The following is a 14,589-nucleotide window of genomic DNA, read 5'->3' as shown; positions in this document are numbered from 1 at the left end:
GAGATGGGGGGGAAGACATGCAGTAAAGGCCGTCGGGATCGGGAGTCGAACCCGCAGCACACTGCCAGACTGGATTACCAGCCAAGGTGCCTGGACCGCTGAGCCACGGCCCAGTCACAACGGCTCTTTTAAGAACTAAAAATTCTAAAAAAAAAAGAGGTGTCAGCAGCAGCCAGCAGTCCGGGGGCGCAAATATCAACCCATCTGGAAAGAGACATTTACCTGGATCACGTACAACTCTACTAAAGACTATCTATGGGAGTGATTTTGACAGTGTCCTGCTGACACTGCATCGTGACATGTTGCTTGACATGGCAAAGCGACATAGAGTTCCACTGTCTACCTTTCATGATGTCGTGGAGTTCTTAAAAAGTGAGAAGGGGGAGACCGCCAGATCTACTTTACCAGAGGCCATAAGACTGGTGAAACAAGTGCTGACTGTCCCTGTCACATCCTGCAGTGCAGAAAGGTCCTTTTCAGGGCTAAAGAGACTCAAGACCTATTTGCGATCCACAATGGGACAAGCAAGACTCAATCACCTTGCTCTGGTGAACTGTCACAGGGATATGGTGATGGCATTGGACATGGGTGCTATAGCCAACGAGTTCATCAGCCGCACAGTTGTAAGGAGAAACACTTTCCTCGTACGCTAAATGGTATGTGAATAAGCGACGGCCACAATTACGCTATTATTGCTGAAACAATTCTTTACTGTTTATCATTGATCATGCTGAAATGTTGAAACAAGATGCTGAAACAATTTAATGTGTTTGTTGTGAACTGAAAGCGCACTGTGTTTATTAGCAAACTGTAAATAAAGTACCAAACGAAAAAAACAAACAACTCGTTTATCATTGATCATGCTGAAATGTTGGAACAAGATGCTGAAACAATTGAACGTTTTTTCCCCGCGGCGGGGGGGGGGGGGGGGGGGGGGGGGGGAGGCGGGGCTGGGAGGCGGGGCTGGGGAGCACCCCCTGACGTTTTAAGAACCTTACGCCCCTGTTCACACCAGAAAGCTTTGCTGCGATTAAAACGAATCCTGCTGCGCATTGTCAGAAAGTGCACTTCGTTTGGCAGGTGTGAAGGCTCATTTGAATCCTAATGCGAATCAAAGAACCGCATTCTACTCCGAGCAAAAACGGGGGGTTCGCTTCGCTTCCAATCGCACTTGATTACGATTCGGTGCAGGTGTGAATGCAATCCGCAGTAAATAAAGGAAATGAAGCAAACAATGTGGCGGGTGAGGAGCTGAACACAGTTGGAGACGGAGAAGGCATATTTTACGCAGCGCAAAGATGTCCCGTTACCGTGGATAGACGTGGTCGAATGAGGAGACTGAAGCCCTGATTGAAATTAGGACGAGTACATTAATCAATTGCTTAAGGAAACACATAAAAACACTGCAGTGTATTATAGCCTACACTACAGAATATTCTGTCTGTCTGTCGTAAACATGGAGTGCTGTCACTGTGTGGGGACTGGGGAGTAGGGACTTTCATCTCGATAAACTTGTAAACATTTTGCGCTGCTGTCTGTTATATCAGTGCGCTCAGCGCCATTCCTTCCATGCCCAAAATAACAGTGCGTGGCTGCGTGCGGAGAGAGAGAGAGAGAGAGAGAGAGAGAGAGAGAGAGAGAGAGAGGGGGGGGGGGGGGGGGGGGGGGGGGGGGGGTGGTTCCAGTCCCAGACACAGGCACGACACATGCACGTTATGAGTATAATTTGAAATTTTGATCACCACAGATTTCACTGTGTAGGCTATAGTTTATGAATGGAACATATTGATAAAGGTCCCCCTGCTGCGTTTCCAATAGCTGCGGATGACAGTGTGAAGGCAAACTGCAGCAAATTAAATATGCAAGAAGTCCCAATTCTCCTCCCATTCGCATCGAGTCTACCGAAGTATTAGGTGGGAATGTGACCTAAAAGGATAGCACCAAAAAGAAAGTCCTTGCGGTCTCATTTCCGTTTGGGTCCTATGTATTCAATTCAGAAACATGAAAAAACAACATCACCTGACTAAGAGAGAAGTGATCATTTCCTCCCCCTAGGCATGCTGAAAGGTGGATTTTCAGGCCTGTTTTTTAAAGGAAGCTAGTCATCTGCATTTTTGAGGGAAGGGGTCGGGGCATTCCACACTTGGGTGGCAGTGCTGCAGAAGGACAATTTAACCATATTTATATTTAAAAGTGGGTGGTACCAGATTACTGTCGCTCCCTCTAGTCTAGTATTACATGGCTGTGCGTGTCGCTCACTTCTTTGAGGTAATTAGTCTGGTATGCGGGTACTGAAGGGCACCTAGGGTGTGTGTGTGTGTGTGTGTGTGTGTGTGTGTGTGTGTGTGTGTGTGTGTGTGTGTGTGTGTGTGTACATACGTGTGACCCAGACATGGTCCAGCTCCGAGGACTTCTCGGCCTGCTTGGTGCTGAATGACTTGATGGCTAGCTGCAGCTTCTTCCTGTGCAGGTGGTTCTTCACTCCCAATTCCTGATACGTGGAAAGACAGACGGAGATCAATGTGGACGTCATTGTTTCACACATTTGTCATTTTGCATTTTGCATGCCCTTGTCCAGCTAGATTATGCTATGTGTATGTATACATACAGATTTTGCCCATCCTTAACCCATTCTGGGAGGGAACCCCCTTTTGGTGTTAGCATTATGTTATGCTTTAGCTATTGAAAAATAGCAGACCTACAAGCTCGTAGCGCGCCACCGAGTGGCGCGCTACGAGCTTGTAGGTCTGCTATTTTTGAAAAATCGAAGAACGACTGACATAGAAACATAGCTTTTTCAGAAAACTGTCAGGATTTAGAAGACATTTATAGAATCGTTCCCAGGTCAAAATGGGTTAACATGTTTCTCTTTACCGTTTGATTTATTTCTCTCTTTGCTTTCCCTGTACCCCCATGTCCCTTTTCTTTTTCTCTTCCAGAATATAATAAAAACGATGGAGCTTGCCAAAAATAAATTAAAAAAATTCACCCACTTTTTTAAGTAAATTCTGATTGTCATAGAATCTATGACAATCAGAATTTACTTCACAAATAGACTGACGAAAATACCATATAGAGCTCACGGTATAACAAAGAGAACAGAAGCAAGCACGGCACAGTCAGCCATCATAATGAATCACGTAAATCAAATTGTCATTAAGAGGAGAGGAGAGGGGAAGACAATTAAGGAACTGATAGGACACAGCTGGAGGTGAAACTAAAGAGGAGAGACGGGTGTTACTGATTATAGAGGCAGACAGGAACAGAGATAGACAGGTAGAACCAACAGATTAATTTATGCTATGCGCTCAATGGAAGATGATTGTGTCAGCTGCATTAGTGGCGTGTGCAGCATGAGCGTACCTTCTCTAGGTCTTGTGGGGTGGACGACAGCAGAGTTTGACCACTGGTGATCCAGTGACGAGCGAGGATTCCGTATTGGCCGAGACCAATCTCCTCCAGCCAATCACAGATCTGCTCAGTCGTCCACTTTGAAAAGGGCGTCTTCAGGTCCCTGAACAGGTCACCAGAAAACAAGAGAATGACGCCATTGTATGTTTTACATGTTTAAAACACTTAAAGGACCACTTCACCACTTTTCATATAATTTTATATAATTGGTCCTCACTAATGTTCAGTGGTGTAATGGTGATTTGTGTTTGGTACCACGGCGCGTTGCGCGCACACGCCTACATGTGCGCACGCGCACAACACAGCTGATAGCCCTAAGCCTATATTGTTTAATGTTTATAGTGTATGAGAGTTTTAGACACACAAACACTAAAGTAGACTTAAAATAATCAGATAAACTTCTTTACTGCGCTGCAGTAACGAAACGTTTGCTTTGGAGCCTGCGGTTTCGATTAGCTTGGATTCACCATCGATGATGTCACTGGTGGACGAGTAGAAAACAAATTGTGGTATTTTATCTTGAACATTAGTGAGGACCAATTATATGAAGATAGGTTGAAAAGTGGTGAAGTGGTCCTTTAAACACGCAATGTACCATAATTCTCACGCAATATACCATAATTCTAAAGCAAAAGCAATAAGTGTGTGTTTGTGAGTGAGCGTGTGCGTGTGTGTGTGTGTGTGTCTGTGTGTGTGTGTGTGTGTGTGCGTGTGTGTGTGTGACTGTGTGTGCAGGTGTGCGCGTGTGTGTGTGTGTGCGGGTGTGCGAGTGTGCGTGTGTGTGACTGTGTGTGCAGGTGTGCGTGTGAGTGTGCGTGTGTGTGTGTGTGACTGTGTGTGCGGGTGTGTGTGTGTGTGTGTGTGTGTGTGACTGTGTGTGCGTGTGTGTGTGTGTGTGTGTGTGACTGTGTGTGTGTGTGTGTGTGTGACTGTGTGTGCGTGTGTGTGTGTGTGTGTGTGACTGTGTGTGCGTGTGTGTGTGTGTGACTGTGTGTGCGTGTGTGTGTGTGTGTGTGTGTGTGACTGTGTGTGCGTGTGTGTGTGACTGTGTGTGCAGGTGTGCGCGTGAGTGTGTGTGTGTGTGTGTGTGTGACTGTGTGTGCGTATGTGTGTGTGACTGTGTGTGCAGGTGTGCGTGTGAGTGTGTGTGTGTGTGTGTGACTGTGTGTGCAGGTGTGCGTGTGAGTGTGTGTGTGTGTGTGTGTGTGTGTGTGTGCCCCATACCGTGTGTTCCCTTTCCGTGTCAACCGTGGTCCAGCAGTAGCTCTGTATCCTCCCCTCTTGAACTCTCCCATGTCTGGATCATCAACCTGAACAGGACTGCCTGACTGGCTACGACGGATTCTGCAAGTGGACAATGATATGAGAGAGTGTGTGTGTGTGTGTGTGCGCGCGCATCAGTGTTGCCAGGTCTGGTCTGCTTATTATAAGAGACTTTGGGCTTGTTTTTCTGTAGTTGCTTGTGAATAATGGTGGTTGCAGGTTTTTGGGCCTATTTCTAAAGTGTAGTTTGTTATTTGAGCTTCCTTATGGTTTAAACTGGTAGTTCTCACACATTTTCATGTTAAGGACCCCCCAAATTAATATGTATTTGTCCATAGGACCCCCATCGGAAAAGATTTTGTGTCAGAGACTCTCGTAACAGATTTGTGTTGTTAAAATTCTTCAAAAAACGAAAATAGCAGCTCTATAAGCACACAACGTGCCGCATCCCATCACGTTGTGAGCTTGTAGATCGGCTATTTTCAAATATCCGATGCACAATAGTTTTAAACTGCTCATGTTGGCCAATAGCCGCTTCTTTGGGGCTTGTTTTCATAGACCTGGTTTCCCATTTCAAAGTCTGAGGTGCGTGCATGCGAGCCTGCCTGCCTGCAGTGAATGGTCGTCAACACTTACTTCCCCCAGAGCTTTTTGATGCCCCTGTGGCTCTTCTTGTTCTCAGAGGAGATGGGGGACTGCTGACCCGAGTCCACTCCAGAGGACAGAGGCGACAGGTCTGACAGCATGGATTCCTCCAGCCTCTCTGGATGCCCTAGACAAGACAGAGGCAGAGCGACGGCGATCAGATGATTAAGAGTCAAAGTAATATATCTAAAGGGCATTCAATTGATCGTCTTTAATCGTCTTTTAATCGCATTCAGGCGATGATCACCTTAGATCGTTTTCATTCTGCTTAACCACAACAATTATTCTAAATTATTAAAAGGAAATTATACCAATCTACACGCTTGTGCTCACACTGTAAGCCGATATATTGGTTATTTTCAAAATACAATTTTTCTTCTTTTCTTTCTTCTATAATGACATGCCCAAAATAGGAACACCAGGGTTAAATGTGGATAATATCCCCACGGCCCTCCATTGCTATTTTGTGGCCCAAAGATTTAGATTTAACCCATTTTGGGCGGGAACCCCTTTTGGTGTTAGCATTATGTTATGCTTTAGCTATTGAAAAATAGCAGACCTACAAGCTCATAGCGCGCCACCGAGTGGCGCGCTACGAGCTTGTAGGTCTGCTATTTTTTGAAAAATCGAAGAACGACTGACATAGAAACATAGCTTTTTCAGAAAACTGTCAGGATGTAGAAGACATTTTTAGAATCTGATCTCAGGCCTACAATGGGTTAATGTGGATAATATCCCCCACAGCCCTCCATTGCTATTTTATGGCCCAAAGATTTAGATTTAATTTGGGAGAGCAGAATTGCATAAGGGAGAGCAACCCACTGGGCCGTGGTGGGTGTTAAACTTATATCCCTCAAAGGGGAATCCCACAAAAGCTAGAGGTTATGTATTATATTCATGCAGTGATAACCCGTTTCACTGAGGTCGGCTACAACAATGGTGTGGGAACAACAGAGCACAGATTGACGCTGTAACGTAGTGGAGTACCCACCATAGAGGTCATGTTTTCCAGGGGATCCTGTGGCAGAGGAGATTAGCAAAGCAAAGACGTAAGGGGTAAGAGGCAGAAGCAGAAGCGGGCATTAGTCATAGCCTCATTAATAAACCCCAAAACCTCTCTGTGAATATACAGTAGTGTTAAGTAGCTACAGTATAGCAGCATGCAAATTCACAAGCCCCACATTTAAGGAGAACATAAAAGCTGCCAACACGGGGAGCTCCGGCGGCAGGCAAATTTATCCCCAAAACCAAAAGTCACCTTTATTTAGCAAGTCACATTTCGTCAGGCTTGTGGCTTGGCTCGGGTCTTTATCAGACTTGAAAGGTCACTTTTGGTGCTTTAGGATTACTTCTCTACAATGGAAACGTAAAGTGTGTAGATTGACCTTTTTCAATAAATAGATGAAAATATCTTAGCCTCTCCTTGGCCTCTCTTTGTAAAAGAGATTATGTTTGTTTTTGAGAAAAGATGGTCTATTTATACCCCATCATAAAGTAGAAGATCTACAAGCTCTGCAATGCGTCGCATCAACTATGTGTGGCGTGGGTAGTATAAATCAAGAACGTTGGACTGTAGAACGTTCCTTTTGAGTAAAACCCACTATACACACTTAGTAAAATTGTAGAGACGGCTGTAAATTTCGATCCCCATTTGTATACATTGGACATCTGATCTAAGCCAGTTGAACAGTGCATATCCCTGAGCGTGCACTTCGCCCTCAAACAACACTGATGACTCTGACGCGCTAAGCTCTGTGCGTGTGTGTGTGAATGGGCGTGTATGTGCATGTGAGCTAGTGTGTGTGTGTGTGTGTGTGTGTGTATGAATGGGTGTGAATGTGCATGTGAGCTATAGTGTGTGTGTGTGTGGTAGCAAGAGAATGCTGACGTGAGGGATTATCTTGAACAACTCTCTGAGTCACAGAGGTGACAACAGTAATAATCCTGGCAAGGGAGTCGCTTGATCCTCTTTTGAAAGTTGCTCGAGTCTCAAATCACCTCTTAAGCTTTCTTAGCACAGAGCCATTAGCGTACACCTCCAAAACGCTTATTGGTTTCATCCAGAGAAAGGATGGACATACGTATGTAGTGTCTCAAGTCAGAACATCTCTTCCACAATCTTCGAATGCTAAAGTCTATAATTCGTCAGGGTAAAAGTCATGACGCGCCGTTCACGAAAATGTATTTTAAAATTATCTTTAATACATATTTTTGAATGTTCTTTTCTGCTAAGAAATTAGCTAGGTAGGCTTAAACTCATTTGGTTTCCAGTAGGAGTTTTTATTTTTACACAACTGTTTAAACGTCATTTCTTAAACGGAGAAATTACGTTATTTCTTATTCGTTTTATCATGCGGAAGGTTTTCATAATTATTGTGGGAGCCAACACGTCTGTCTTGAGAGACTAGCAGACATGCAATGAGCTTTTTGTATTATTTACTTTTTAGCAAAAGGCAGATGCACACCTCAGAAGGCTAGTGACAGGTGCGTAGGGCAATAGAGCATACATAAAAAGGGTATCTTTGAAAAACAAAGAAAGGGTCCCGCACACTGTCAGACACTTGCCAAACCAAAATGTTGCTCTTTATTGGGTCGACGTTTCGGTCGATTAGACCTTCATCAGGAATGTCTGTCCTGATGAAGGTCTAATTGTCTGTCCTGATGAAGGTCTAATCGACCGAAACGTCAACGTCAACATTTTGGCAAGTGTCTGACAGTGTGCGGGACCCTCTTTGTTTTTCAAAGATACCCTTTTTATGTATTATTTACTTGAAACAGGTATGAACCAAATAGTGATATCACTAGCATATCAATTCAACTTCCTCCTTAAGTCTTTCCACATACTGTAATTATACAGTACCTAAGGCTGGAGCGCTGGCACTCCTGCAGCGAACTGCAGCCATAACACAGACAGAGAAAACGCAATGCAGCAGCAGAGCAGAGGACAGCGGTGGAAAGAGGAAGAGTGGAGCATAGAGAAGGAAAGCAATTAGGTTAAGTTAGTAGAGAAAAAGATCAATCACCAAGAGTTTGTTGCATTTTGCGTCCGACTTATTTTCTGCCTTTGAGATAAAGTTGTTCTGGGATTAAAATGAGTTGGCGAGAAGCATGGATGTGTCAACTCACTTTAAAACCCTAGAGAATATCTTCTGAACAGAGTTCACCCATAAAGCTTTCAGTTAATATTTTGATTCAGGATACCTGGAATTATTGAGTTGTTCCTTTGGAAACAGATTTGGATTGTTACAATAACTTGGTCAAAGCCATTGCTTCTTCTAACATCATACTAACTTAAATTCTCCGCCACCAGGGGGCACCAAAAGTCCCAGACTGCCACCATATATATTTTTATTTTATTTTATTTTTTAAGATTTAAGATTTTTTTCCCATGTTAAAAAGACGTTAAAAACGTCCTTGGCAGTGTAGGACATCATGAAAAAGAAGTTAAATAAGTCAGTCCTTGGCAGTGATTGAGTTCTATTTCGTCCCTACTGACCGCCAGAGGCGGTGCTTAAGCACTGAATACGTCCCTTCGCGCATGCGCCGTCGAGTATTTTATACCAACAATGTCAATTTTGACCCCATGATGACCCGGAGTCGTCTATATCTTCCGGCAGTCTACAGGGGTTCAGTCCCTAATTTCTTCTCGCTCGCCTGTGAGAACCAAGTTTGCACCGAGCTGCGATGTGTTGCTATGCAATGCATTATGTAGCCTATGGTGTCTGCCGAGTCGCTGGTAGTTCCGTGACCGAATCGGTCGGAGTAGCGGCTGTTCGCCCTCCAGGAACTGCGACTATGGATTTTGTTTTTACTCCTCTATGAGTGGAGTTTATTTGGATCGCGTGGACGCGGTAGCGTCCAATCTCTCTCGCCGGTAATGAAGGCGAACAAAACCTCCCTGGACAAAAGGTACGTTATCGTCTAAAGCGGTGCTATCCCCGCTAAACAGACGTTCAAATTATATGATATATTGCATCATGGCATAACCTCTTGTGAGTAAAGGCTGCGTTTGCGCCACCTCCCTGCTCCGCATACGAGGTTTGTTTGACGGTGAACGCTAACAGACGTTCAAATTATATGATGTATTGTATCATGGCATAACCTCTTGTGAGTAGAGTCTGCGTTCGCGCCGCCTCCCTGCTCCGCATACGAGGTTTGCTCGACTGTGAACGCTAGCGCTTATTATAAGCGACTATAAGATTTGCCGAAGGATGGCCACTGTCATATTGCCTTCGTTTGATAAACACGCTACTTGCAAGCTTTGGTTAGCCCCTGCTGTTGATGGCAAGCGTTGGCGCTCCATTCTCTCAGCAGTCAGCATATAACTTATGATAAGTTAAGCTAGTTAAGGCTAAGTGTCATTTTCTGTTTGGCAAGCCTTGCTGGCCAAAGCCATAATGCCGATAATATTGGCAGCGTTCAAGCTTAACTGCTTCCGCGGATAGCTTGTCTTCTTGTTGTTGTTGTTAATAATAACAATAACAACTTGTTATTATTAGCCCGGTACAGGAGCAGCTACCTGCGTCCTCCCAGGGTATTGATGTGGCTACCAGTAGTTTGTAGCTCAGAGTATTAACAGCTATTGGTGTACATAGCTTGTCTGGTTATTAACCCAGCTGGCCCCCAGCAGTGGGCCTCGATACTGATGCTGCTACCAGTATGTCTGGAGCTCAAAGCTCTATTAACAGTTTTTGCGTATACAGTGGGTACACTTTGTTTTTTCCCCACAGGTGCCCCTGGGTACCTTTGGGGCCTATTAGCCCAGCTGGTCCCCAGCACAGGGCATCTGGCGCTGCTGCCAGCGTAGCTCACAGCTGCTACCAGTAGCTTAAAGCTAAAGGTGTTTATGAACAGCTATTCGTGTAGGCTATAGCTTGTCTTGTTGTTAGTAGCCCAGCTGGTCTCCAGCATTGGGTCTCTAACTGGCGCTGCTACCCGTAGTTGTAGCCCAAGCGCTTATTATACTATTTGTTATAACGGCGATCTGTGTATAGCTTGCCTTACTGTTTATTGGCCCAGCTGGTACAGGGCAGGCAGCGTATGCGCTCCGCTCCTCCAGCATACGGCCTCTAGTTTGATGTTACTTGCTACTAATCGTTTGTTAGCTCAAGCATTTATTAACAGCTATTAGTGTATAGCTTGTTCTGTTTATTAGCTGCAGCTGATACAGGCAGCGTACACGCTCCCTTCCTTCAGCAGGCGGCCCCTATCGGTGGAGCTATTGGCTGTAGCCTTTTCTCCAAAACTTGTTTGTGTTGGTTTATTTAACCAAACTTTGGCTGGTAGGCAGCGTTAGTGCTCCCTCCTCCCAGCGTGAATGCGTAGTAGTGCCTTGACTAGCGCATTGGAAGTGTCTTTTGTTTCGCTCTGGACTAGCAAACATAAATAATAATGCACTTGGAGTTTGGATAAACGTCATAGTGCTGTGATAAACGTTCGCATAGGAAACACTACAGCTGCTACATAGCAGCGTCCAAGCCTCGACTGAAGGCTACTTTATTATCATAATTTATAAGTAAGCCTCAGCTGGGGGTACAGGTAGCGTGCAAGCTCTCCTCCCCCACCGCGACCATGCAGGTCGCACAGTCTAGCTAACAGCAGCGTCTGTGCGCTGTTCCTATGACGCACTTTACATCTGGTTAAATCTCAAAGTGCTACAATGAGCATTTGCATAAAACGTAAATGCATATTCACATGCTGCGGCAGGTATAGCAGCATTCAGTTGTTTGATTAAGTCATTATATGCCGATCTAAGTTAAAGCCTCTGCTGGTACAGGCAGCGTACGCGCCTCCTCCCCCCAGCATATGGCCAACACCTAGCAACCAGTAGCGTCCGCGCCCTGGGCTAGTTGGGACTGGTGTGCACCGGCCGGTCCAGAGGAACCGGTGCCACCACAACGGAGAGCTCCCACTTTTGTACCTCGAAAGCCTCTGCTGGTACAGACGGCGTACGCACTCCCTCCAGCATATGGCCAACACCTAGCAACCAGTAGCGTCCGCGCCCTGGGCTAGTTGGGACTGGTGTGCACTATGCCGATCTAAATTAAAGCCTCTGCTGGTACAGGTAGCGTACACGCTCTCTTCCTTCAGCATATGGCCAACACCTAGCAACCAGTAGCGTCCGCACCCTGGGCTAGTTGGGACTGGTGTGCACCGGTGCGCACTATGCCGATCTAGATTAAAGCCTCTGCTGGTACAGGCAGCGTACACGCTCCCTTCCTTCAGCATATGGCCAACACCTAGCAACCAGTAGCGTCCGCGCCCTGGGCTAGCTGGTGTGACTGGTGTGCACTGCCCCGTCCAGAGGAACCGGTGCCACCCGCCAAGTCGGGCTTTCACAGTCAAGCCTGACTGAGAAGCCTAGGCCAACTCTCCGTAGTCTCCCTGAGGAGCCAGGAGCACTAGGTGGTTCAGCTGTGCTCTCCGGGCTGTGCAGTGCCTTCTGACGCCAGCCCCCCATATCCGGCGGGGTCAAAATGGCCGTTATCAGCAACATGACGAGAGCCCTAGTATCAGACCAGGAGTGATGTGTCCTCCTGCCCAAGGGCGCAACAGAGGCCGTAGATCCTCAGTCACACCAAGGGAAGTCCGATCTACATACTTCCTCGTGACGCAAGACAGACTGTTGTCGACATGTCTTGAACTGATGGGACCCAACAGGGTTATGAAGTTCATGCTCTGCTCTACAGCACTTCCTGCCGTACCTGAGAGGCAAGCACATTCTCATACGTTCGGGCAACACCGCGACCGTGTATCATGTAAGTCATCGGGCAGGGCCACGTTTGCTTGGCCGCCGTAGGTGTCTATGGACCCTCTGACTTGGGCAGCCCCCCCCCCCGCCTGATCAGCCTATGGGCAAGTTATCTAAGTGGAGAGCGGGACTACATGGTAGGCTCTCTCCCATCAAAAGCTTCCATGAGGGGAGCGGTACCCCATCCAATGGTGGTGAACACTAATCAGAGGCTACCTCGGCAGAGCGGAGGTGGACCTCCTCACCCTAGAGTCGCTGACTCGCTAACCTCTCTGGTTCTCCCTAACGGAGACATCCAGCCCTCCGGGCCAGGACGCAATGGTCCGATGGTTTCATAGAACCTGAACGCCACAAATGGCTGTCAGCCCGCAGGCCTTCATGCCACATAGCCAGTATGAACAGAACGACCTGCATCGTTCCGACACATGGCCCTAAGTAGGCCACAGGGCACTATCCTTTTAAATGCGCACTGGACAGAGGCACTGCATATGCCTTGCCACTGCCTCTCTGATACGACCAGCGCTTCAGAGAGTTCTTTAGGAGGGTCACACCATACTTCTGGTTGCCCCCCTCCAGCCAAGAAGTACTTGGTTTCCTCTGCTGAACAGACCCAGTCGGAGGACGCCATGGCGTCTCCTCGACAGAGGTCTCCTCAACTGGGAGGCGGTCGGATATGGCATTCAAATGCTCGACGCCCCCAACTGTGTGTTTGACCGCTGGCAGCCCTGAACCGCTGCCGAGCAGCTGTGTGGAACCAGCCAGGCATGCCACCCTGAATTCAAAGGTGCCATGACATCCATCAGACTACGGTACGATAACCGATGGAATCTATTTCCAACTGACGTGAGGGTCAGAGCAAAGACCTAGTGCGCTGCTCTGCCTACCTTTCTGGAGTTCCGCAGTCCCTCCTAGACGAGGGCCGATCTCCTACTCTAAAAGCATAAGTAGGGGAGATATCATGTCGATATGCTAGAATCAATATCGCACAGCCACAGTGGGGAGCCACAGTCTGGTGTCCCTCTTCCTGATGGGGGCTCTGAGGTTGCATCCTCTACGAGCCCTGAGAACTCCGGCACAGGCTCTTCCCTAGTGCGGCATGGTCTATACAGGCCTCCCTTTGAGCCCTTGGCACGGGCGGAGTTTAGAGGGTCATGGAAGACTGAATTCTTCCTGGCCATTACCTCAACGTAGCGTGTCAGTGAGCGGCACGCCCTGTTTGTCAGTGACTTGCGTCTGAAGCAAAGCTCAGACGGCCTGAGTGTCTCTGTGGCCGAACACAGTGTTCCTCCTGAGGGTGCTGTCACATACACACCTCAACCAGCCTATACGGCTAGCACAGTCTTGCCCTCCACCAGGAGAGTGGATTGACAAGCGGGAACTATTGCGCCCAACGTGGGCCCTGAGAGCCGCTTGTTAGACCTGCCACATGCATTCGGCGGTCAGAATGGCTGGTCCGTTGTGACGATGGCCCTTTCAAAGGCGGTGCTCTCTCCAGACAGCGCCCGCCCCACACTATTGTGGATGCCATTAACCACGCGTATGGGGCGAGTAATCGTACCCTACCATTTGGCGTGAGGTGCCACTCTAACGGGAGCGTCCCCACATCATGGGCTGCCCCGAGGGAAGTACCCCTGGAATATATCTGCCGCTGCCTCATGGGCATCACAGCGAGTTTTCTATGTTCCACTGGGTGAGTGTTGCCACTCCCCACCCGCTGGACGTGGTCCTCTTACGAGAGTCCTCCGATTCTACTCCTTATGGCTTGGGATCAGGATTCCTCGTGACTTTGCTGGTATAAGTCATTCAGTGCTTAAGCACCGCCTCTGGCGGTCAGTAGGGACGAAATAGAACGTAAGTTACGTATGTAACTATGGTTCTATGAGTCCCGAATGACCGCCAGAGCACTCTTGTCACTCAGAATCCTCGTGGTCTCGCGAGAAGATTCTGTAGGGACTGAACCCCTGTAGACTGCCGGAAGATATAGACGACTCCGGGTCATCATGGGGTCAAAATTGACATTGTTGGTATAAAATACTCGACGGCGCATGCGCGAAGGGACGTATTCAGTGCTTAAGCACCGCCTCTGGCGGTCATTCGGACTCATAGAACCATAGTTACATACGTAACTTACGTTTTAAGCACTGCCCAACAGTTAAATACTATAAACAAAAAAAAAAAGTTCCTGATGAAGAAGCTAATGTTCAGTACCTACTTATCGGTATCACAATGAATACTAATCTTTCCAGGTAGACACTCACTGAGGCTGTAGTCGTTGTCGTTGTGGTGGACAGGGGAGAGGTGAACGGGGGACGAGTACTCTCCGTCTCCATTCTGCTCCATCCTCAGCTCTCCTCCTCTCTTACGCAGCTTCCCCGGCAGAGTCTGGTACTTGTTCAGCTCCGTGGGACGGTTCTGGAGGAGGAGAACCAGCGTAATGCCAGTGCCAGTTAATCTACAGGTAAAACCTTTGTAACTTTCACGGCTTTAAATCCATCTGATAATGTATGTAACACACACCA

General features: G+C 47.4%; 1 protein-coding gene across 2 annotated transcripts in view; it reads right to left on the bottom strand.

The window, feature by feature from the left end:
- ppfibp2b (PPFIA binding protein 2b) overlaps positions 1-14,589 on the bottom strand; it is a 156,980-nt gene that overhangs the window by 8,846 nt on the left and 133,545 nt on the right. For both annotated transcript variants that reach the window (XM_079501459.1, XM_079501460.1), the window contains 6 exons: positions 14,329-14,482; positions 6,311-6,337; positions 5,311-5,446; positions 4,636-4,755; positions 3,364-3,514; positions 2,380-2,491 (listed from right to left, as the gene is read on the bottom strand). In XM_079501459.1, the coding sequence (XP_079357585.1) occupies positions 2,380-2,491; positions 3,364-3,514; positions 4,636-4,755; positions 5,311-5,446; positions 6,311-6,337; positions 14,329-14,482 (700 nt within the window). The remainder of the gene's footprint in view (positions 1-2,379; positions 2,492-3,363; positions 3,515-4,635; positions 4,756-5,310; positions 5,447-6,310; positions 6,338-14,328; positions 14,483-14,589) is intronic.

The sequence above is a fragment of the Electrona antarctica genome (genome assembly GCF_951216825.1).
Source record: "Electrona antarctica genome assembly, chromosome: 5".
Classification (NCBI taxonomy): Eukaryota; Metazoa; Chordata; class Actinopteri; order Myctophiformes; family Myctophidae; genus Electrona; species Electrona antarctica.
The sequence above is the reverse complement of the archived record's forward strand: the minus strand, read 5'-3'. Positions and strand labels throughout refer to the sequence as shown.